Source organism: Adiantum capillus-veneris, chromosome 15 (assembly GCF_014529385.1).
Source record: "Adiantum capillus-veneris isolate H3 chromosome 15, ASM1452938v2, whole genome shotgun sequence".
Classification (NCBI taxonomy): Eukaryota; Viridiplantae; Streptophyta; class Polypodiopsida; order Polypodiales; family Pteridaceae; genus Adiantum; species Adiantum capillus-veneris.
In genome coordinates, this window is record NC_140945.1 from 102,533,645 (window position 1) to 102,558,834 (window position 25,190).

The 25,190-nt window shown below is 45.3% G+C and overlaps 1 protein-coding gene across 1 annotated transcript; it reads right to left on the minus strand.

Annotated features, from left to right (window-relative positions):
- Nucleotides 1-570: 570 nt before the first annotated feature.
- On the minus strand, nt 571-24,982 carry LOC147441185 (3-hydroxy-3-methylglutaryl-coenzyme A reductase 1-like). Its single transcript, XM_086482882.1, has 2 exons — nt 24,736-24,982; nt 571-1,151 (listed from the first exon to the last, which is right to left on the minus strand). The coding sequence occupies exons 1-2, from the start codon at nt 24,802-24,804 to the stop codon at nt 1,041-1,043; spliced, it is 180 nt and encodes a 59-aa protein (XP_086339008.1). The 5' UTR covers nt 24,805-24,982; the 3' UTR covers nt 571-1,040.
- Nucleotides 24,983-25,190: the final 208 nt, after the last annotated feature.

Genomic DNA, 25,190 nt, shown 5'->3' on the forward strand with positions numbered 1-25,190 from the left:
ATACTAGGAGTTCTTCTGAAGTAATCCTTTGGCCTAAAGGGTCACCTTGCATGGTCGACTTAATGCCTCTTGTCGTGAAGCATAGTGCAAAGAAGTAGCTTGTGTTGAGAAGAAGGATTTGCACCAAGTCAGTAGGATGGAAAATGCGTTTTGCAACTGTGTTTTTTTGTTCTTGGGCAAGGATTTGAGGGTGTTCGGGCTCGTAAAAAAACTAATTTATTGTGCGCGATTATGCTATAAGTCTCTCAAAATCCAATTGTCTGTAGCCTAGAACAAAAAAGCTGCAGACAACAGATACAAATCTCGTCTTATATCAATGAAATGGAATTTGCAGTGGAAACTAAAAGTTGGAGGGTGATCTCAGAAGCTTAAACTTTGCCCTATTGTAACCTTCACCTTAATAGATAGACAAGGTGAAAGCTTCAATAGGGCAAAGCCAAGCCAAAACCAAACCTAGCCTGGCCTACCTTCCCTCTAAAAGAGGCTTCTTTGCCCTACTCAGGTCTCCACCTGCTAATTGGTGAAGATCTCACTCCGTCTGCTTCATTGACAACAAAAATTGAAAACTCAGAGACAAACTCAAAATGCTTAAATGGTCTACGGATACACTCCACACTTGCAAGTTCTCTGATGTTTCCAACGACTACAGAAACAATCTCAAAAGTGAGCTTTATCCCGACACAACATAATCCTATGGAAGCTGAGATAGAGCACACATCCGTGCACAGCTGCCACTGTGAAAACGTCATCCCACTCAACTTCAAATTTCATTCAGAACATTTGCTTGGATATAGAGCCACTTTTTACTTAGAGCTTTAGTCCACTCATTCCTCGGCTGCACAAGTCTGTATAGACAGGCCGGGACTACGGGATCATCGGCACATCGGGATCATCGGCTTGCTTCTATTCTTGTTCATAGTATACGAAATAAGCACATTCTGCCAAGTCATGAATTTGTTAGGGTGTTTCTTCCTCGATCTGTTACACTTCATGTGGCTCTTGAGAAGGCGGCCAGCCTCGAGAGCAGACATAAGATACAGCTAAGTAAGAGCACTAGCTCTCAATGAATCCATGTTTGCACCCTTCCCTCCCAGCATATTCAAGCATGTTGCGTGCAAAGCTAGTGGTGTTCCCCCACCAATTGCACCAACCTGCAAAACACTTTCATTTAGCCACAAGATGCACCTCCAAATTACCAGGTCTGCAACACTACTCAAACTGAAGTCTTTTCTTTAAAAAAAACATAAGTCTACACATTGTAAATTATGCGTAAGCAAAGAACCTAGTTTCACCCTACTCTTGCACATCTTTAGATCAGTGCAACACTGGCTAGATAGGAGGACATATTGAGAGCTTTGAAACCTGCGCACCTATCAATGTTGGCACAGTGAGATAACACCAAGACACGAGAATACGTGGAGTTGTTGCGGGCAAGGAGGAGGGAAAGGAGAAACATGGCAAGAGCTAATACCCTGCAGGAGACTGGGACTGTGGGAGGTACTTGTCTGTAGAGTGCTATTGTGTGGCGACACAACTAAAACTGGTGCACGAGTTAAATGCCGAAGGTGGCATGGGATTCGGGAAGAAATGGCAACCCTGGCCCCACAAAGCCAACAAAAGGCCCTCTTACATTAACTCTCAGGACCCTGTCAGGGCATGTACCATAACACACGTAGATCACCGAAAAAATGCAGCACTGGAGAAGACAGCCCTAGCACATGCCCTACAACATAAGCATGAACACGCAGAGTTACCCTTCAAACTACGCCCGCGCAGTTATGGTGCCTGCCTTCAGTGCCTCCCATCTCGCAGCATGGAGTAATGGCGCCTGCCTTCAACTCCTCCCGCCTCAGACGCTGTGCAGAGCACACACTCGGCAACCTGGCCATTTGTATTGCTTGATGTGAACGGAAGGCAAAGAATCTTCTTGGTAAGGTCAAAGGCCCACCTCCATCAGAGAGATCATCAACTCACAATCTATCAACACGAATGTTTTCAAAATCTCGATAGCATACTTTTGCTGAAAAACAATGATGCCTTTTGACAATTATCCCTCAAGAATAGTCTAGAAGCCCCACGTCTGTCATTTCAGGCTTAGAGACTAACGTCTGTCATGTCAGGCTTGTTTCAAGTCTGATCAATGCTAACTTTCCTGATCAACTATAAGCATCAAGTCATCTACATACACAATGTCAATGAAAAACTTTACACTAATCTTATCTTCAGTACATAGGAATTTTCTTTAAAGGCACTCTTCTTCAAGCCAAGCTTTCTCAAAAAGATTGCCTCTTATGAGATATCTATTTCTGGGGAAACAAAGCATTGTTCGCCGGCACATCTCACATTTTCACTGGAACAACCCAAACCTTAACAATTGAGCAACTTAAACCTCCTCCATATGTCACAAACACCTTTTCGCATTGGGCAAGTATCCAAGTACCCTCCAAACAAATTTTCTTGGGGACGCAACTCTGTGAAATTCACTTCATGAAATGGCTGCTTCAGAATGAAGATAACCTTGGATGCATAGAATACATATGGCCACCAATGCCAAGCCCTTGAGGTTGTAGAGACTCATCATGAGAGATGCAACACCAAAATCAGCCGGCTTCTCAACGGAGATGTGATGTTTTGTTGTGAGAGAGAGCTATGATATTTTGTGATTTTTTACTCATAATTTGCCTTTCCCGGGACATAAAAGAAATCGATGTATATCCATATGCAGCTGCCACCTCGAGTGCGGATAGCTCCTAATTAATATACCTTCATAAGGTCAGAATACTCTGAACTTATGAATTATAAGAGGGACTAAAAACACTCAGGAAATTACAAAAGCAAGGGACACAAAAAACAAAAAACAACGCCCCAAAAGAAAAAAACTTCATTTGCTACTAACAGAAACAAACCATTACTTAAAAATGCTTTTAGGAAAGGCATAAATTAAAGCAGATTACTTAGCTAAAACTTGAAAAAAGTACTCAACTTTAGACTAAGGATAAGACATCTCAAAGACTTAATCCTAGAAATCAAACAAATTTTGAAGGAACAAATTCTTGAATCCTAATGTAAGCTAAATACTAGAAATGAATACTAGTACGGACCTACCTAGAAGAGGCTAAATATAAACAAAGAAGTACAAAGTTCAAAACATGACAATATGCGATCCCAACTTTGCTATTTGTCCACAGCTCCTTATTGATGCTTATCCTCTGTTTTTTTTACCCATCACCGCAGGGGAAGGTAGCAGGGAGAACAAAGAGGATTGACTTTGTTCAAAAAATAATTTGATGTATCTCCAAATGTTGAGGATTCGAGGCTCATGAGCTGCGCTCGGGCTGTAGTTAGATATTTGACTCTTGAGGAGGTGGCTTTGGTGCGGTGCAAACTCCACGAGAGGGGAGCCACTCCGCTCCTTTGTCATATATTGCCTAGAATAAATAAAGTCACTAATTTCTCCTTGAGATTTTAAGGATACTAAGGAGCTGACAGTAAATGACTTTATAAAAATATGTGCACTGAATTGGAAATTTCCTTGATTGAACTGAAGACGTGTGCTCTTTCATGTGTGTGTTGTTAGAAACTTGTAGAGAAGGATGAAACGTCTGCAACATTTTGTCTCGTGAATGATTTGAACTTAGTGCATCTAGAGATCTGTTAGAGATCAGCAAGATATTGGCGTGATGGGTAAGTGAATAAGAACAGAAAGAGATTCTAGAGCATCAAGATTTCTATCTGGATGAGATGACTAAGCACTGGATACTGTTGTGAGTGCAACAAGAGTTCCGGAAGGATGAGATGGCTGCACAGTGATCTAAGTGCATCACGAGTTCTAGAGCAATGAGATAGATACATTGAATGATTAAAACATGGTGTTCAATGTGAGCTACATGTGTGATTTTGTGAACTACATGTTATGTGGACGTACTGTCTTGTGGGGATGGTCATAGGCATGATTTGCTTGATTGAAATGTGAAAAAAAGGATATGAATCTGATGGTGGTAACAAGATTTAGTAGATCAAGACATCCGTGAAAAGATTAGCATGGTCTCGATGTGATTGCTAAATGGTTACAATAATCATGATTTGTATTGGAGACCCTCAACAGAAATGTGATCGATCAATGATTGGTGGAGTCTGGTGCATGGATAGACTCCTCCAAACTGGTGGATACTGCGGATGTAGATCCGGTGCAATGTAAACACCAACCACACGAGTTACTAGGTACCCTTACTATTGTCGCAGAATACCAGCCTTGATGTTGACTCTGCCTTGCGAGCAAGTATTACCACTCAAATAGTCCTGTCGTGAAAACATTGCGGGTGAAACTGAAAGGTAAGGGTGCTCGGAGGTAATTCCAAGGGTTTCTTGTCGATGGAAGTGGATGCACGCTACATGCAAGTGTGAATGCAGAAGAGGCTTAAGGATCCTATCTCCAACTCCTTCCATATCCACATAAGAGGCAAGTAGATCCTGGTACTCAAGATCTCGGTTTTCGTGTATCCAATGTCAATCTTCCTTCAAAGACATGGCAATGAAGGTGGGAGCTAATAAGTCCATGATCGAGACTCGAAGATTCTTTCAAAAAAGGGAGGGGGGGGGGGGGGAACAAGAGAGGTTCTTTGGGTTCTTGGTTCTGCTTGGGTTCTTGATGATTCTTAATTTTGCTTGGGTTCTTGAGGTTCTTAGTTCTTTTGGGGTTCTTCTTTAGGTTCTTCCCTTGAGTTCGCGAAGCCGAAGCACGCACAGAGCTCTGACACCAATGTAATGTGCAACGGAAGTGTTTAAGGATTTAGCTCAAGTCTAGTACTTCACACAAACACAAGGGACACTTTACTTCACTTGAAAGAATTGGACTGAACAGAAAGAGAGAGAGAGAGAGAGAGAGAGAGAGAGAGAGAGAGAGAGAGAGAGAGAGAGGGTATGTCGGGTCCCAAACCCTCAAGGGTCCCCCTTGCTCTATTGCCAAAGCAATTACCTTCTTTAATCTTGCACAATGCTGATGCTAATGGGTACTGATGCTACTGATGTTGGGTACTACTGGGTACTCGTGGGTACTGAGGAACTGAGAGGTTCTATGTCGAAGACGAGGTGCTGATGGGTCTACGTCAACTACGAGGTACTAATGGGTCTATGTCGATGAAGACGTGGTGCTGATGGAGTCTGACGACGACGACGAGGTTGTGTGGATCCTTATGCCGAGCCAAGGCACAAGGTATATTGGGTGCTGGGGTATTGTGTCAACGACGACGACACAATGGCTGAATGCCGGTACTGCTAGCAATGTCGATCGCTAAGAACTATAACCATGACGAGGATAGGGGCTGAAATCTACAAGCCCTCCAAGCTGAAAACACTGGCTGTTCTGGCTGAAAAACGCTGATCATGGAGGCTGAAAACGCCAGTCTTCTGCTGCAAGGAATGGGGTGGATCTACGACGCTAAAGGCTGAAAGCTGATATTTCCAAAGACGCTGATGACGGGGAGGTACTAAGGCTGAAAAAGCTGGGTGGCAAAAACGTTGGACAGCCACGTGCTTGAGAGGCTCCTCTGCTCTGCTCCTCTACTCTTCTCTCCCAACGCTAGGGTCGGGCAAGTTATAGGCTGGGTCGGGCAAGTTTTCCAGCGAACTCACGATTTTTAAAAGAATTCCAAAAGTCGCTTATAAACAAATGACCTATAAGAGGTGGTTCACGCAGTATAATGCATCTATGGTGAAATGACTATAATGTGTAATAGAGGGTATGCAACTATGACCGGCTAGGGCATGCACGTCCTGCCAGAGGCTAACGAAGGTGCCAGGCTCAATCCTAAGCTAATGCCTCATGCTAGACTATAGCAGAAGCATGCCCACGTAGCGCAAGTAAGTGCGCACGTGACACTGAGACTGGCCCGTCCTTGCATTAAAATCTCCCAAGAGAATGACATCTCCATCCCTAGAGGACTTAGAGTGCTTGGAAACACTATTTTCTAGGGGTTGTCCAAACAGATTATCAAACCTTGCGATACTTTCCCACACAAACGACGTTGTCTGAGAAACACATGCGATGGGCAAACATCTTGTCAATGTTCCATTGCTAGATTATGCATGTGGAAGGGAAAAGGATTGTGGCGGCTGATGCGTTGTCACGGAAGCCCCAAATTTTGGCAGTGTCAATTCCGTACCATTATGAACTAGAAGAAATGAAGACACAATAGGTCGAAGGTTCAGATTTTGCAAGGATCTATGATCAGCTTGTTGATGGGCAACAACATGAGCACTAAATGCTTAAGAATGACTTTCTCATGATGCAGGGAAAGTTACGCATTACTAAACAGTTACAGCCAAAGGTTTTGATGGAAAGGACGTGGCAATTGCTAACTTTAGTTGTTGGTTTCTTTCCAATGATTTTTGTTTATTTTTGAGACCCTCTTTTTGAAGTTGCAAACGGTCGGACATTGTATGGCCAATGTGAACGGTAGTTTCACCCGCAGACGGGAAGTTGGTCGGCACTGGAATTCGTATAGTAAGAGGATGTCTAGGCTCAGTTCAAGATCATGCAGGTCCCCCCGTAGCACTTAGCAAGTTGGTGGATACTAGGAAATGAACTCAATAAAGTCACAAAGCCAAGGTAGGATCACCAAAAGAAAATACCCGACAATTGGGCCACATTGCATTTTTGGATGCGGTCCCAATGGGGATAGATGGTCAAAAGACCAATGGGAGCCCAACGAAAGCATCTCCTAAAATTTAGGGAGCTGCTATTTTGGGCCATGAAATCTGTTCTCGTCATTACCTCCGGAATGACAAGGGGAACATTTTAGAACCCGCCGCGAAGTCAACTAGGCAACCAGTCGGGAGATTTTTAGGCGGCAACCCCGGAATGGGGAATTGCTTACAAACGTGCCAAGTGGCACAATATGGTGCACTTTCCTCTTGCAAAAAAATTGGGCGCTGATTGTCACAAACGGGAGCGCATAACAATATAAAATACATTCGGATAAATAGACTTTATCACTTAGTACTGAAGCCAAAGGATATAGAGAGAAATAGATAGAGAGAGAGATAGAGAGTGAGAAGATCGACACAGTACTGGGGACCAGAAGATGGGCTGGTCCCCCCCCGTAATAGTATCTTTATTACTGAGGAGAAGTCTATACAAGCACTTGAACCGAACGTATTACCACGTTCGTTCTAGAATAAGACTTGATGGTTCCCGGAAGCCTCGGCTTCCGATTCCTAGGGCAAAACCCTATTCCAAGGAACTTCCGTTCCTTATTCCAAATCCTTGAGAACCAAGGTTCTCGCCTCTGGATCACACCTTCCAGACTCAGGGCATGGCATCCCCGCAACTCTTTTCCAACTCTCTTGGCAATTTCAACTTCCGGATCACATCTCAAGAGTCTACCTCTCTTCAATCCGTGGATCTGCTTCCCAAACTTGGGTACGAAACCCTTGGGCTGATCTAGCTCTAGTTCCTCTGCTCCTACTCCCTCACAAAGAGGAAGTACACCTGCAATCAAATACTGAGAGATCATAACATGAAAATCGTTACCTTCAAAGTCTCGACGCTCGAAACGCAACTCGGTTCTCGAAAAAGCAATTTCCCGGAAGAGATCTCTGCATAGAAAATCCTCTCTTCCAATCCTACACACAAAAGAGGTGTGTTCTCGGGTTCCTTCTCGTAAATCAGCCCCGTCTACGACATTTATGGGCTGAAAACAGAGAAAAACAGCAACTTGTCGCGATGAAAACACGCTCCGTAGGCACTTCTTCGCGAGGGAACTCGCGCACTGGGTCTTGACGACATCTGGTACACTTGGGGCAGCCATGGGCATCACCGGCCACGTCTTCTTTACGGCTGAAATCTGCAGCAGCATCTCCTCCTTGCAAAGATTGGTCCCCCCCTCTGAGTAAGGGCATGTGATGCTTTTATAGCTCCTAGGCACGGGCACGAATAGCTGCTCGCATAGAGATCGCGGCCGTTTTTTTTTTTTTTCGTTCGCTGCTCTGCCAGAAAAAGAGAGAGAGAAAACGCTCGCTGATCTGTTGCCTTATTTATCAGATGGCTGCCCACTTATTAAGTGGGCGGTCGGTCACCTTTAAAAATGGTCTGAATCTGTCCAAAAACTCAATAAAACCTTATAAGTTAAAAACAATGCTTTCACAGCACTTCCCAGGAGTCCCTGGATGCAATCACATGCACAATTGCAATGCAGACATAGACTTCCTTGCGAGAAAGCATCTGCTTTCCCAAAAGGCAATCCCGCTTTCTCAAAAAGCATCTGTTTTTCCTCAAAGTTTCCTATGAACCCATCTTCATTCAAGTGCTTGCTTTTTCCTTGTGCACAATTCTAACACAGTTCGGAATTTCCTCCCGACTATGGATATTCCCTTTCCGATGCACCCGTCACCCACCTTGGGACGCATCAGGAATACCCATTACCTAGCCCTTTCCTACCGAACTTACGGTACAATCTCCTTCACGATGCTCTATGTCACCCATCCTATGACGCATCAGAGATGTCCGTTCCCGGATGGTCGGATACTTCTTTCCGATGCTCCCTGTCACCCATCCGATGTGACGCATCAGAAGTACCCGTTCCTGGTGGCCTTACAGATATTCCCGTTCTTAGTGTTCCCGCATTACTCTAAATGACGCACTAGGAATACTCTGTACTCGGATGTCTCCAGTGAGAAAAGCCCTCTCACTTAAAATTCCAATAATTCATTTAGAATTATTTTTCTGTAAGATAAAGCCAATTTAGCAACACTGATTGTTGTCGTTGAGAGGCCTCATTTGTGAAAACTATCACAGGTTAAGAGCTATGGAGTGCTTGCTTTCCTCTCTATGTACAGTGTGGTGCTAGGAGTGATGACTTGCACACTACACACTGCTCTCTCCCCTACGTGCAGTTATGTGATGCCCCACAAGAGGGCTCTTCATTTGACTGATGTACAGCTGTGTAGTTTCATGATTTAGTGCCGAGGCAAGAGCCTCCTTGAGCAAGAACAGGAGAAGCTAATTGCTACTCCAAAGCAGGCACCTGTGAGGGTCATAACCTCACCAAACAGATGCGTTTTCAGTGTTGTGTACGCGCTATTTTTGGACTGTTTTGCAGCCGCAATGAAGCCAAAATCATTGGGAACCGTGCCCCATTGACAGAGGACATTTCGGGGACTATTTAGGGCTGAAAACAGGGCAAAAACCAGTAAATACAGCGAGCTGAATTTACTGTTTTTGGGCAGAAATCAGAGGGTTTATGCCAATGGAAGTGAGTTCCAGCAGGGGAATAGGTTTTGCGCAAGTTTGGGGGTCGTTATGCTGCCTAAATTTGGCCAAAGCAGGTGGTATCTAGCTGGATACAAGTAAAGAATTCCCAGGACTCTACTTTGTAATTTACCCTCTCAAAGTATAAAGAAATACCGAAAGGGGCACCAATTTTGTGGCCTACAGGTTGTCGGCGTCTGCTCGGAGCATTCTAGCTTCCGAGCCATGTGTGTGCTTAAGCGTTAATTCCCGTCGCAGGTTACCTTTGCACGTTCTCTCTGTGTGTGTCTAAAGTAAAGAATAAGCCAAAAGCCTACTGCCCCACAGGCTAGTTTCAGAAAGTCATGCTCCACCATATGTTGGGCACCGTGGAATTGATGCGACAGTGAAAGGAGTTGAGGCATTCTTATATTGGCCAGCTTTACGTCAAGATGTTGACACATTTGTAAGATCATGCTTAGTATGCCAAAAAGTCAAATTTGACAGGCAAAGGCAACCGGAACTATTGCAACCATTGCCTATCCCTAATAGGCTATGGATGATGGGAAAGCATAGCGATGGACTTTATCTTTGATCTCCCAAGAACACAAACAAGCAATGATGGATTTGGACTATCATTTATAGATTTAGTAACAGGACCATACATTCCTGTTAGGAAGAAGATAAAGCCGGAACACATGGTCAAGATATTCATGGGCAATAGCTTTAAGTATCACAGGATGCCTCAGTCAATTGTTAGTAACAGGGATCCATGTATGACGAGTCTTTTTTGGAAGGCATTGTTTGAGAACATGGGCACTACGCTAAAGTTCTCATCTTCGTTTCATCCACAAATTGATGGACAATCATAAGAGGCAAATGTTGTGTGTCAGAGCACAAGGCAACTTGGGAACGCCATCTCCCATTGGTTGAAATGCTTACAATAACATTGTGCATACATCAACAGGTAAGGCACCATTTGAGATAGTGGAAGGAGGGAAGAAAGTCCCACCCATTTTGCAAACTAAGGACAAGATATTTGAGGCAGACAAGTATGTGCAAGGTATGGATGAAACATACAGGAAGGAAAAGATTGCTCTCCAGAAGACTCACGCTAAGCAAAAGAAAGCTGTTGATCGTCACCATCGTGAACTTGTATTTTCACTTGATGATTGGGTACTTCTGCGCTTTTACGCCAGGTTAAGGAAAAGGAAAGGCAAGGAATGTTTGTTTCCTAAGCTCAGCATGCGATATTATGGTCCTTTTCAGATTTCAGAAAGGATCAGCGATGTAGTTTACAGGTTGAAGCTACTAGAAGGTTGAAAAATACATAATGCTTTTCATGTCAACCTTCTAAGGCCCTTTGTTGATGATGAGCCAGAGAATATGCTTGATGAAGAACAACCCGAAGTGGAAGAATTGGATGAGATTCTTGTTCCTAAACAGATATTGGCACATGAGGAAAGGAAGGTTAAAGAAAAGGTTGCAAGATGCTATTTGGTGAAGTTCAAGAGCTATCCATCTTTGGATGCTAAATGGATGGAAGAGTTTGAATTGGTTGATTCACCTTAGCTATTGCAACTATATCTTGACTTGATGTAGCCCTATGGAGCAAGTTGCGAGTATGGTTCATGATGCTCAAAGGAGTAGTTAAGCAATTGTATCTACTCTTTCCATACAGAATTTGGCTAGAGAAGCTTGTGCTTGAGAGTACACCAGAAGACTTCTGTGCTTCATATATGTGTGGTAGCCAAGTTGGTGGGATTGTCTAATCGTCCAACGCTACACTTCCAAAAGCATGTATATCTTCGGTTCACATCATAGAATATTTGTGATATCAAGAGATATCAACGTGTATTATTGGCATGCAAGTGAGGTCGCTTGCAGTATTTCAAGGGTGGGGTCTGTCACCAGGACGTGTATTGTTGCCTTCTTTAAATATGTACTACATATTTTTATTTATTTTATTTTTACTTGTTTTCCCCGGAACCCTTGACAACGTGCAAGTGGACATTGCATGGCTAGTGTGAAACGGTTGTGGCCGAACGAGTTTCTCACATCGAGAATCTAGGTCGGTCAATCTAGGACTGGTCGAGCCAGTTAGCACTGAATTGTGATGAGTATGGAAGCCTGAGTACGCCAAATCGAATTTGGGCCACTCGGTAAGTCACAATTTTATAAGTTGGTGGGAACTAGGAAATTAAACCAAAGGGGCAAACTGGACACATGGCAGTAGGAGAGCAACCTGTAGGTCGACACAATTCCAGAAGCTCTAATCCCAAGAGGAGGCACCCATATGACACTGGAGGCTACAGGTGATCACAGTTTTAATGGAAAGCTTGCCTTCTCCCTTATCTCATTTAGCGCGATGATTTGCTCTCGTGCATCTCTCTCTCCCCTTTGCACATAAGGTAATGCCCCACTAGTTGGGCTACTCAGATGATCATGTACAATTTTGAGGATTTTATGCGCTTTTGCCAAGGAAAGAGCCTTCTAAACAGGTATCGGATTACAAAAATACACACAGTTCTATCGTGAAAGATTGCGAATTTGGAGTGTTTTCTCGTGTGAGAACTCTATATATATACCTAGATGAATCCAAGATAAGCCCATATTCACCCTTGAAGGAAAGTGCAAGGTATAGACCCATGGTAGTCACCCACAAGACAATATAACCATCAGCTCCATCATGAACAATATTGACTAAATACCACGACATCCCCACTAACATCGTCAGTGCCCAATAGTGGGTGTAGAACTAGGTAGTAACATATGCTCCCCAACACAACACACGCGCACACACATGATGTTAGGTGCAGCAGAATGAATGTTGTATTTTCTCAAGATTAGTGATCTTTATTGCTCAAGGTTCCTTTTAGTTCTTAGGGAAAGAGAGAGCTTTCCGTCTTATGGAGAGTGCTATGATCACGAACAAAGTGAGTGGATATTGTGCGTGCAAGTGAATGAGAATGAGAGAAGGAGAGAAAAGAGATACGACACCCGAGAGGTTGTAAAACCCTCTTCCGAAGGCCCCACTCTCGTCGGCGAGAGTGGTCTACTTTGATTGCACAAAGGTGTACAATGCGAATGCAATGGACTGATACAACTTGGATTATGCCGACGACGACGACGGTGGTGATGACGACGACTTGATGGCTGAAATCTGAGGTCTTCTATCTGTTGATTTTTGGGACTGTTTCGGTGGCTGAAAATGACTGTTTTGGCTGCGTTTTCTTGGGCTTAAGTTGGGGTACTTCTGCAACCAATCTGGGTCGGTTCTGCTGCGATTCATCTGCTGAAAACTTGCGTTTTTCAAGGCTGAATTTGCTGATCAAAAATGCTGAGATTGCTGGTCAAAAAACGCTGAACTGCTACGGTATTCTAGGGCTGGAAACGGTGTGGATCTGACGTGGGTTGTGCTGAAAATCACTAACGCTGGGGCTGCCTCTGATCCTTGCCAAAACGCTGGGCTGTGGAGACAAAAACGCTAATAGGCTATGTCAAAACGCTGATCTGCTGATGCTTTGCAATCCCAAAAACGCTAGCTTTGGAGGCTGCAAACGCCAGGATGGGGTGATGATGGCGATGACTGCCAAGAGGGAAGTCACTTAAAAATAATAAGTGAAAATAACCAATAAATAGGAAAATAGGCTAAATGCACTAGAAAATTCCCCTAACTGATGCTAATGGATTCTGATGGGAATTCCGATGATCATGCTGTGTGCAACCGGAGGATATGCTAAGTGACTGGGCATGCACGGTCTACGAATAGACTCACAAAGTGCTAGATCACTGCTAATCTAGACTTGACTGAACTGACTAAACCCTGTTATGTTGTAGCTTGTCCACTGACACATAGGGTTGGGATGTGTCACGTGACATCCCCTCCTTTTCAAAGTGAGGTACTGGTACCGAATTGTATGGCGTCGAGGGAGATCGCCAACAGCATCTGGAATCCTGGAAGGGACTCTTCGCCGGCCCACTCTGATGTGTGGGTCGTGCGGTACTTGAACTTCATAAAGGTCTGCAACGCTTGCTTCGTTGGGCCGCGCGAAAGCGACTCAAAGTCTTCTGTGGCTCCTTTGATGCTTCAACTTCATCTAGAGTCCTGCTTCTTTCGTCTTCAAGAATCTCCATGGCTAAAAATTCCTGAAACCATCTCCAACACAAAACCATGAACATACCCATTCCATGTAAAGTGAAGGAAAAAAATCTTGTCTTCGCTAAAGACTGTGTATGCAATGTAGATGAACATATAGACAGAGTGACAACCCGTTCATCAAACACATGCAAACAATGAGATCGAATCTTTTCTGTTTGATCGAAATCAATCAACTGTGGCAAATCACAATGGAAATGCCCATGCTTGGTGCTCATACAATCATGTGCTCGTTCGGAAACTGTATCATGCCAAGGAAGAGACATGGAATGTGACTTCCTGACATACAAACTTTTCAGCTTTTCATGCACAATCCGCATATGTTTGTGCTCATCCATGAGAGAAACGTACCCAACATACAATATGTCATGCCTAGGAAAAGGGATCACATAACGATGTTGACTAAAATACGGGAAACCTTCACGAATGAAACACTCGAACAATGCGTGCGTATCAATCATGCGAACACATAATACTTCCTGTGAGGGTTCCTTGGACCAAGGCTCGAGAGCCAAGATCGGTTCGTCCTGAATGATCGAATCGTCCTGTGGGGGTTCTTTGGACCTCGACTCGAAAGCCAAGATCGGATCTTCGTGACTGATCGAATCTACAACGAGGTTAGTTTCGCTAGGAAAAGCATCCACTAACACACCATCCTTGTGAACACTCACATCTTCTTCATGCAACTCATCATGCTTGTGAGAAATCACATCTTGATCATGCAAATCATCATTCTTAGCAATATCATTCAAATCATCATGCTTATCTTTGTCATCCAAATCATTGTGCTTATCATTGTCAATCAAATCATCATCATGCTTCACACAATCATGCAAATCCTGTGTGTCATGCTTTGGAGAAGAAGAGACTGAGAGAGTCTCCGTCTCCTCAATCTCTTGCATCTGTATCGGCACGGGATACAAGAGTCGCAAGCACTCTTGCATGTGTCGATCGCGCCGTTCTTGTCTTGCCTTTCTTTCGGCTTCTCTTTCTGCTTTGTCTTCTACGTGTCTGCGTTTCATTTCTGCCATTCTTTCCATAAACATCTGCTTTAACTCCTCCATAGGAGTTAGTGCAATCTTTGTCGTAGATGGGGAAGGGTCAGAAAAACCTCCTGGTGGGGAAAATTCTTCTTCACCTCTCTCATGCTCATCACCTCCAAGAGAAGTATCCATTCCGCTTTGAGTGATGACCAATCTGCAATCGTGGGTTCTTGGGGTCTTGGGTTCTTACGTTCACGAGGAACTTTGGTTCTTGGGAGTCTTGGTTCTTAAGTTCACGAGGAACTTGGTTTCTTGAGGGTCTTGAGGTTCTTGAGGTCCTTGATTCGTGAGAATCTTGGGTTCTTGAGGTTCTTGAAGATCTTGAGTCTTGAGGGTCTTGGGTTCTTGGGGTTCTTGAGGTTTTCTTTCGCTTGCAAATCGCGTTGGAGAAGGATCTTCTCTTCACCCGAGTTCTACTCCTTTCTGCGGGCACACCACTTGGCGGCCTTGCGCTCACACCAAGGTTGCTTTTTCCCACCTCACGTCGATTGGCCGGCCGCTAAGTGCACGGTCCGCTCTCAATGAGTGAAAAGAGACACAAGGGGAGGCTGGACAAGCCCTTCTTTCTGTGGATTCCTGTCACTCTTCAACAAAACACGATTAGGAATCGCCACGCCCAAGTAAACTTGGGTTCGTGCGATCGCAACAAGCAAAAAAAAATCTTGTGGTTCTTGTGGTTCTTGTGGTTCTTTCCTTGAGTAATGCAGAACACTTCCAAAGCTCTGATACCAATGTAAGATGCAGCGGAATGAATGTTGTATTTTCTAAAGATTAGTGATCTTTATTGCTCAAGGTTCCTTTTAGTTCTTAGGGAAAGAGAGAGCTTTCCGTCTTATGGAGAGTGCTATGATCACGAACAAAGTGAGTGGATATTGTGCGTGCAAGTGAATGAGACTGAGAGAAGGAGACAAAAGAGATACGACACCCAAGAGGTTATAAAACCCTCCTCCGAAGGCCCCACTCTCGTCGGTGAGAGTGGTCTTCTTTGATTGCACAAAGGTGTACAATGCGAATGCAATGGACTGATGCAACTTGGACTATGCCGATGACGACGACGGTGGTGACGACGACGACTTGATGGCTGAAATCTGAGGTCTTCTATCTGCTGATTTTCTGGACTGTTTCGGTGGCTGAAAATGACTGTTTTGGCTGCGTTTTCTTGGGCTAAAGTTGGGGGAACTTCTGCAACCAATCTGGGTCGGTTCTGCTACGATTCATCTGCTGTAAACTTGCGTTTTTCAAGGCTGAATTTGCTGATCAAAAACGCTGAGATGGCTGGTCAAAAAACGCTGAACTGCTACGGTATTCTAGGGCTGGAAACGCTGTGGATCTGATGTGGGTTGTGCTGAAAATCACTAACGCCGGGGCTGCCTCTGATCCTTGCCAAAACGCTGGGCTGTGGAGACAAAAACGCTAATAGGCTGATGTCAAAACGCTGATCTTCTGATGCTTTGCAATCCCAAAAACGCTAGCTTTGGAGGCTGCCTGCAGGGGGAACAAACGCCAGAATGGGGTGATGATGGCGATGACTGCTAAGAGGGAAAACGCCAAAGATGGGGAATCTTCGATGGCGATGGAAATCTGTTGGGGGTGCTGAGGGGGGTACTGCTGAGAAGTTGCCTGTTGAGCGGGAAGCTCCTGCTGCCTCTTCTGCCAGAAAGTGCTAACTTGGGTTTGCTTATATATATTAACTTAGCAAAATTGCCCTACCTACTTTTGTTGGAAAGTCACTTAAAAATAATAAGTGAAAATAACCAATAAATAGGAAAATAGGCTAAATGCACTAGAAAATTCCCCTAACTAATGCTAATGGATTCTGATGGGAATTCCGATGATCATGCTATGTGCAATCGGAGGATGTGCATCTATGCTAAGTGACTAAGCATGTACGGTCTACGAATAGACTCACAGAGTGCCAGATCACTGCTAATCTAGACTTGACTGAACTGACTGAACCCTGTTATGTTGTAGCTTGTCCACGGACACATAGGGTTGGGATGTGTCACGTGAAAACATAAGCATACATCAACACAAAGTTCAGCGTACTGAGTATCTGTCATTACTCCCGAGACCAAGGGCAAACTCAACCATAATGAAGCCTAGCACTAAAAGAAGCATTAAATCGGAAAAATTAGCACAAAAATGAGGTAGTTGATAGGACATGCGCACCACAATAGATCAAAAGAATTAGCACAATATCAACTGGTCGTAACTCGGACGAAATCAGCATTTCCATCAGAATCCATCAGGGGAATTTTCCAGTGCATTAAACCTATTTTCCCTATTTTTGACACTTTTCACTTATTTATTAAGTGACTTTTGTTGGGAACTAGGTAGGGCAATTTTGCTAAGATAATATATAAGCAACCTAAGGCTAGCACTATCTGGCAGAAGAAGAAGAAGAGCATCAGGCACTCAAGTGCAGCACGCCTCTGGAGACCTTCTCAGCAAGAAGACCCTCCCTTTCAACCTGGCGTTTTTGGAACCAACACACCAGCGTTTTCTCTCCAACAGCCTCAGCCCCTTGCATAGGCGATTCTGCACCAGCATTTCAGCACCTGCAGAATCACGTTTTGTAGCAGCAACAGCCAGCCAGATCTAGCGTTTTTCAAAGCCTCAACCTGGCATTTTAGAGCAGCCTTCAGTAGCATTTTTGCACAGAGAACCCATCACATGAACCTGCGTTTTTGCACTGCCAAACCAGCGTTTTCAGCAAGGCAAAATTCAGCAAATAGAAGACCAGTATTTCAGTGTTTTGCATCAGCCAATTCAGCAGACAGTAGAGCAGTAGATCCAATAAACTCCAAGCATGAAAGATAGCATTGTTGCACATCAAGTCACAGTAGCAAATAGCCTCGTCCTCGTCGCCACCACCGTCGGCCTCGACATAGTCATTAGATTTGCATCCGCATCTTGTACCAGATTGTGCAATCAATAGTAGACCACTCTCGCCATCGAGAGTGGGGCCCTTGGAGGAGGGTTTTACAACATCTCTAGTGTCGTATTCTCTTCTCTATCTCTCAGTCTCATGCACTTCCATTCACTTTGTTTGCGTCCATTGCACTCTCTCATTAAAGAATGGAAGGCTCTCCCTTCCATAAGTAAAAGGAACCTTGAGCACAGTTTCGAGCACCCATCTTGAGCAAAGTTCAACATTCATTCCGCTGCACCTAACATTGGTATCAGAGCTTTGGCAGTGTTCTGTATCACTCAAGGAAAGAACCACATAATTTTTTTTGCTTGTTGAGGTCGCACGAACTTAAGATTTCTTGGGCGTGTCGATTCCTAATCGCGTTTTTGAAGAGTGACAAGAAACCCAAGAAAGAAGGGCTTGTCTAGCCTCCCCTTGTGCCTCTTCTCACTCATTGAGAGCGGACCATGCACTTAGCGGCTGGCCAATCGACGTGAGGTGGGAAAAAGCAACCTTGGTGTGAGCGCAAGGCCGCCAAGGGGTGCGCCCGCGGAAAAGAGCAGGACTCGGGTAAAGAGAAGATCCTCCTCTAACACAGATTGCAAGCTAAAGAAGAACCTCAAGAACCTCAAGACCCCCACGAACCCAAGAACCCAAGACCCACAAGAACCCAAGTTCCTCGTGAACTTAAGAACCAAAGATCATAGTCTTTGGTCATCACCCAAAGCGGAATGGATACTTCGCATGGAGGTGATGGGCATGAGAGTAGTGAAGAAGAATTTCCTCACAATGGAGGTTTTTCTGACCCTCCCCCTTCGCCATCTACGCCAGGGATTGCACCAAATCCTATGGAGGCTTTGGTCAAGACGATGATATGATGGCAAACAACAAGAACAACAGGCAGCCTCCGAGGAACGGATGATTCGCGAGCGTGAACAAGCACGCTTGGCGGACAAGGAACGAAAAGAAAGAAAAGAAGAAAGAAAGGCAGCTTTGGAGCGTGAGCGCGATGCCACGCGCTTCGTGGCCGAAGAAAGGCGAGCGGCCTTGGAGGTCGATCGTGAAGCACAAAGAGACCTACGCATGCAAGAATTGGTTCAACAGGTCCTTGCCTCGAAGTCCGAGCCAGTCAAAGATGTTGGTAGTTCACCAAGTGGCGCAAGCCGAGATTCGGACTCCAACAACCCAGTCATAGAGAAGATCCAGCTCAGTAAGTATGATGGTAAGATGGATGCCACGGTTATTCATTCTTGGTTGCATCAATTTAATGCTTATTTTGCAACAACTAAAAAGACAGGGAATAGCAAGGTTTTGACGACAGCCATGTACCTTGCCGGTGATGCCATAAATTGGTACCACGCATGGCAAGAGGCACAGTTAGCCGCACACCAAGAGGAAGCCGACGAATTCACGCCCCTTTCCTTCAAATGGGCTGATTTCCAAGACAAGCTCAAGGCGTGGTTTCATTTTCTCAGCCTCAACGGTTTCAGCCCCTTGCATAGGCAATTCTGCACCAGCATTTCAGCCCCTACAGATAGCATTTTGTAGCAGCCAGCCAGATCTAGCGTTTTTCCCAGCCTCAGCCTGGCGTTTTACAGCAGCCTTCAGTAGCGTTTTTGCACAGAGAACCCAGCCCATGAACCTGCGTTTTTGCACTGCCAAACCAGCGTTTTCAGCAAGGCAAAATTCAGCAAATAGAAGAGCAGTATTTCAGCGTTTTGCATCAGCCGATTCAGCAGACAGTAGAGCTGTAGATCCAGCAAACTCCAAGCACGAATAGAGCGTTGTTGCACATCAAGTCACAGTAGCAAATGCCTCGTCCTCGTCGTCACCACCGTCGGCCTCGACATAGTCATTATATTTGCATCAGCATCTTGTACCAAATTGTGCAATCAATAGTAGACCACTCTCGCCATCAAGAGTGAAGCCCTTGGAGGAGGCTTTTACAACATCTCTGGTGTCGTATTCTCTTCTCTATCTCTCAGTCTCATGCACTTCCATTCACAGTATCCATTCACTTTGTTTGTGTCCATTGCACTCTCATTAAAGAATGGAAGGCTCTCCCTTCCATAAGTAAAAGGAACCTTGAGCACAATTCGCAGCACTCATCTTGAGCAAAGTTCAACATTCATTCCACTGCACCTAACATTTGGGGAGATCCCTTCCAAATCTTTGTAGGACCAAGCAAAAGCATCTTTAAAAGAGTGCATGAAAGAGACTACCTGAGCGAGTAGCGCGGGATGCTCCCATAGCCAAGCGGCTAAGAGGATGTGCAGAGGGTTGTCAAGGTCGCCCAAGTTGACTTCTTTGACCGGGTCAGGAGGTGTAGCTGGGGAGGGTGCCTCAAACAATGAAGAGTGAGCTGCCTCTTGGAGCTTCGAGACATCATGGGCTGGTGTCTGATCGATTGGAAACTCCTCATACTCTTCTTGTAACCATCCTGGTGGAAGCTCGTCAAAAGGGTAAGTCTTCAAATACAGCAGAGTGCTTTTGAGTGGGTGGGGCGTCAGACCTAGGGGAGTTTAAGGAAGAGGTGGGACGTTGGCAAACTCCTGCAAAGGAGACTTCTTTCCCCCTCTATGGTGTGTTATAGGTTCACCAAGGCCGACGACTTCCATCAGGGGGACACTTGAAGCATGATTATCAGGGACTGGCACACTTTCTTCTGGATGACTTGGGTCACTGGTTTCAGCCTGAGGATCCGAGAAATAGGGTGTATCCACAGGCAAGGCTTGAATAGAGATGACATAGCATGGCATCGATTTCATAGCTTCCAACCACTGCAATAGGTCTTTGTCACACCCGTCAGGTGGGGTAGGCTGCTCTAGGTCGGGGTTGGACTGTACTGACAAAGAGCTTTGATGAACTACTCGATTCATGCCTCCTTTGAGTCGAATTGATTGCATGGGGGAGCCAGGAGTATGTACCACATGGCGTCATTTCCCCAATCATGAAGTGCCTTAGTGTGTCGCTGCCATGGTCTACCAATAAGCAAGGGAAATCCTCCCTCCACCTGTGGAAGACTAACCACCACAAAATCCAAGCTAAAGGTGAAGTCTTGTACCTTCAAAGGAGGCACCTTGTCTACTATGCCCATTGGATAGACTGTCCTCTAGTCGGCCAATGTAACAGTGAATGGAGCAGGGTGGGTAGGCTGCAGACCTAACGCCAACATAATGAACTTGGCATCAAATTCATCCCAGATCCACCATCGACTATGACCCTTGAGAATTGGTGCCCAAGAATAGATAAAGTGAGACAAGGACTTTTGTAATCTGTGAAGTGAGTTATTGGATAGGAAATCATGTAAGACTCTGAGGGCTCTACGGGGAGGTGCCCGCCACTAGGCCCTACCCTGAGGGTTGTACGTGGAGGTGCCCGCCACTAGGCCCTGCTCCCGTGTACAAAGACTGAATGACTGAGAGAGTGTCACTTCCGAGGTTTGCATCGAGACGGAGCATTCAAGATGGCTTCTGCTGTGGGCTTGGCTTCTTCGATCTGGGCTTTGTCTAGAACTTTGACATGTTGCAAGTCAGCCACTTCTTCCAAGAAGGCTCCATCAATGTCAGATAGCATGGAGATTGGCCTACTCTTAGCACCAATGAAGGGCTCATCAATTGGATCAGGTAGGCCAGGTTGTGGAAGTGAAGATGGACGAGATGGACCTGTTGGCAAGCTGAGACCAAGAGCTGCTCTTTGCGTCCGAGTGAGGACGCCAGCAAGCTCCCCCACTTGTTGTGGCCTAACCACATGAGTAGCAGGTGATGGTTGAGGGATGTTGTTCATTGCGATCAGATTGATTTTCGGGAATGTGAATTCTTGTTGATTCCGAGTTGAGCCGGAAGATGAGGATACCCTTTGCTTCGGACAATCCTTACTGTAGTGGTCCTTAGACTCAGTCTCGACCTGAGAAGAGTCGGTAAACAGCTTTCTTGTCCCCCTCTATCCTAGTAGGAGCAACAAAAAACTCCTCAAGGTTGGCGTCAGGTCGGAGATTCTCTTTGAGTTTTTTCTGAGAAGTCTTTGGAAGAGCCTTTTCTACCAATTTCTTGACCATAAACTCACCTAGTTGTTGAGGAATCTTGGCCGTCAAAGACTTTGTTCGAGTCATTAGTTCTGCAAAAGTCTCTTTGGGTTGAAGCATCAGGTTGGCCAACTCATCCAAAACCTTTTCTCTGAAGTCCCCTGGTCGGAAGGCTTCATAGAATTGTTGTCTTAATGTGGCCCAAGTAGTAAAGTGGTTTTCAGCAAACTGACTATACCACTTGTCTACTAAGCCATCCAAGGTAGATGGGAAGAGTACTAAGTAAGCATCTTCTCAGTTGAGGCCACGACCTCTGCAAAGAAACGAACCTCCGGGCATGGTCGTCCGCATCCTGTGTGGAGAGACCCTTGAAAATCGGAAACTTAATATTCACCTTAGCTAGAACGCTTGTGAGCTCCTCCTCCATGGCTGTCTGTGCAAGAGCTTGTTGCACTGGAGCTTGTTGTAACACAGGAAATGAGAAGTTTATTGATGGGGCTGACTGGGGAGAGGTAGGGATAATGGGGCTGATGGCCTTCTACTTGGCACGAAGGTTTGACGCTTCCTGTCACCTGTGGTTGTACTTCAAAGGACTAAGTAGCGGGCTTTGTCGCTCTTTTGACTGCCTTGTATATGTGTCATGCAGTTACCAAAAGCCCACCCACGCTTTGGGCACGAAAACCTTTAACTTATTGCACCTTGGTTCAGTCTCCACTAGACCAGCTAGCTTGGACACGAAGACCTTTAACTTACTGCACACCGGTCCAATCTCCACTAGACCAGGGCGAGTGACTAGACCTCCTGGCTAGACCTCGACGAGAGAGAACTAGACCCCGTCGAGAGACTACTAGACCAGGACGAGAGACTAGACAAGCACGTCTAGACGAGCAGGTTGAAAACTAAGCAGGTCGAGAGAAAACTAGACGAGACCAAGCTAAGGCACGCCCAAACCTGTGCAAACAAACCGAGCGATACAGGGAGCTGAAACAAGGTAGCTCCTCGACTCAACTTTCGACGGAGTGAGACTTCAGTTGAGGTCCCATTGGCATGCCAAAAATGAGAGCACTTGTAGCGGAGATAGTCTGTCATGCCCTCCATAGTGGGTGCTCCTCAATGCAATGTGCGTGAGATCTCACTCCACAGAATGCAAACACAAAAAACAATGAACAACAGAGCAACAACAGCACGACTCAGCAATGAACCTGAACATGAACAGCATGAACAGCATGAACATCAACTATCTCAAAGAAACCAATACAGACTCTGACATTGCAGCACACTCAGCTCCACCCCAGATCTCATGAGTATAGTGGGGGTGTCGAGGCTCAACTGTGCTGGGATGGTGCAGATATGCTGTGTATAACTCAAGATGGTAGACTCTAGACGACCGACCACACAAAGTACATGCTCCCTAAAGCCCAAAGCGATATATACAACCATAAAGAGCCACCAACGGCTCACAAATATCTAAGACTATCTAAAAATTGTGGTCGTGGTGGTCTGGCCCCACGTCTGCTAGACCACCACCTATATACCTGCCACGTGTCATTGTCCAAGCAAAAGTCCGTCCAGCGTGGACTCAGCCCAACTGCAACTAATTGTCTGTCCAGTGCCTGTGACACTGTAGCCCTGCTACACCAGCATGGCTATCATGTGGCAAGGAAGCTCTACGTTGTTTAAGAAGATGCAATGGGAGGGCCTTTCTCCAAATGCAATCTCCTCGCTATCCCAAGCAGGTTGTCGTGCATGTTGCACTTCGTCGTCCTGCTCTCTTTCTTTGTTTGTCTCTCTACTGTAAAGCTTAATTGTTTCCTCGCCATCACTGAGCTTTTCTTTGTATGTCTCTCTACTGCAAAGCTTAATTGTCTACTCGCCAACACCGAGCTTACTTAGGCTAGTTGTCATGCAAGCTCTATTTTGTCATCTTTTGTGCTTTACGAACTACGTTAACGTTCCTCCTATTGCGTTCAGAGATACTGAATTTGTTGCTAGAGAAAGGTGTAAAGGAAAATTGTGCAAAGTGTTTGTTCATCCTAATATTTCAAAGAAGTATTTGAATCTAACCCTTCATTTGTTTCCCACATATAGTGGATGCTACCAGTGGTTTCCTAAATAATAAGACATCTAGAGTTTCATGAACCAGTGTAAGTACTCTTGCAAAAGTTTCCACTCATATCAAGAATCAATATACTCGCTTCCAACATTGAAAGCCCAAAACCCAGCTCTTAATACTAAGGGTTTCCGCGAAGAGGAGGGCGCATTTTTCAAGAATTATTTTAATAGGGGAGAATAGTGCCACCTCTCTTTGCACACTCATCTAACATTCATGTGTGGGGTGTGTTCAATCTATAATCACTGGTAGCAAAGAATGTGCACAAAATGTAAAGCCCAAAACCCAGTTGCTAATACTAAGAGTTTCTGCGCTAACAAAGAGGAGGGCGTATTTTTCAGGAATTATTTTAATAGGGGAGAATAGTGCCACCTCTCTTTGCACACTCATCTAACATTCATGTGTGGGGTGTGTTCGATCTATAATCACTGGTAGCGAAGAATGTGCACAAAATGTAACTAACAGTAAAACATGTCTAGTTGAAAATGTGTGCACGAAGCAACATCATTTTTTCTTCATCTTTGTCCACAAGAAGGAAGGACGACTACAAAGGGTGAACGTTTTGGACAAAGTGATGTGTGGTCTTTGCGCACACTTATAATTCACTTGTAAGTGCCTCCTCTTCCGTCTCTAGTCATATTCCATAGCTCCCATTAATGAAGTGCTCATATGAATGTTGATATTATGCATGCAAAGCCAACTATGAAGATAAAGACGCCGCGTATGAAACAACAAGCGCGTATGTCAAGGAAGAAGTCAGCACTGCGAGGCCATCTTCAATCAAAGCATGTCATTGATCCCGGATAGAAACCTCGTCATCAAATTTTGTATCATTTACCTATGCACCGCAAGGCACACAAAAAAAGAACCCACCGTTGTAGTTGCAGATAAGCACAGTGTCAAATAAAATCCGGCTCTCTCTCTCATGCCGCGATTGCGCTTGAGGGGGGCCATTGGAGTTCAAGCCCAATCGGGCAACAACATTGTCCGCCGCCCAGAAACTAAGGGGCATGAATCATTCGTCACCCCTCTCTCTCTCTCTCTCTCTCTCTCTCTCTCTCTCTCTCTCTCTGTGTGTGTGTGTGTGTGTGTGTGTCTGTGTGTGTGCGCGCTCTGGTCTCTGCATGTAGGGCAGCAGCCATGGCACCCTCACCCTAGATTTCAGCAAAATTCAAATGTGTGTGTGTGTGTGTGTGTGTGTGTGTGTGTGTGTGTGTGTGAGAGAGAGAGAGAGAGAGAGAGAGAGAGAGAGAGAGAGATACCTCTAGGCTCTTGGGTTGGTGTTGGATGAGTAGCTGGGCAGTGGACGCTCTGCCAAACTGCGCTTCCATTCTCAGTCAAGCTTCTGCTCAACACGTGAGGCCGCGACTACGATGTACTAGCTCCTCTGCACCTTCGCAATCTTAATATTACTCATGTGTGTGTGCGCGCGCGCGCGTGAAGAGAGAGCGAGAGAGAGCAAAGCATGAGTGACTGAGGAGTTGTGACGCAAGAGAGAGAGAAAAACACTCGTCAACGGTCACTCTATCTATATCTGCCACCGGTTACCTTGTACCCACGTCCTTGGAGATTTGATAAGAGCACTCCCCCATATGGCTGCTAGAGGTGTATGTGGAGGGTCCTCTAGGCAGTGCATGGGAGCCCCAAAGGACTTTTGAAGGGCCTTTTCCAAAGATGTCAGACCAGCGCTAGAATTCTGTTGCCTCACCCACTCCCT

What these genes read in the sequence shown, in the direction of transcription:
- LOC147441185 (XM_086482882.1), bottom strand. Translation starts at nt 24,804, where the DNA reads ATGGAAGCGCAGTTTGGCAGAGCGTCCACTGCCCAGCTACTCATCCAA. An exon ending in ACCAACCCAAGAGCCTAGAG is followed by an intron (nt 1,152 to 24,735) that starts GTATCTCTCTCT and finishes AGTGTTTTGCAG; the next exon opens with GTTGGTGCAATTGGTGGGGG.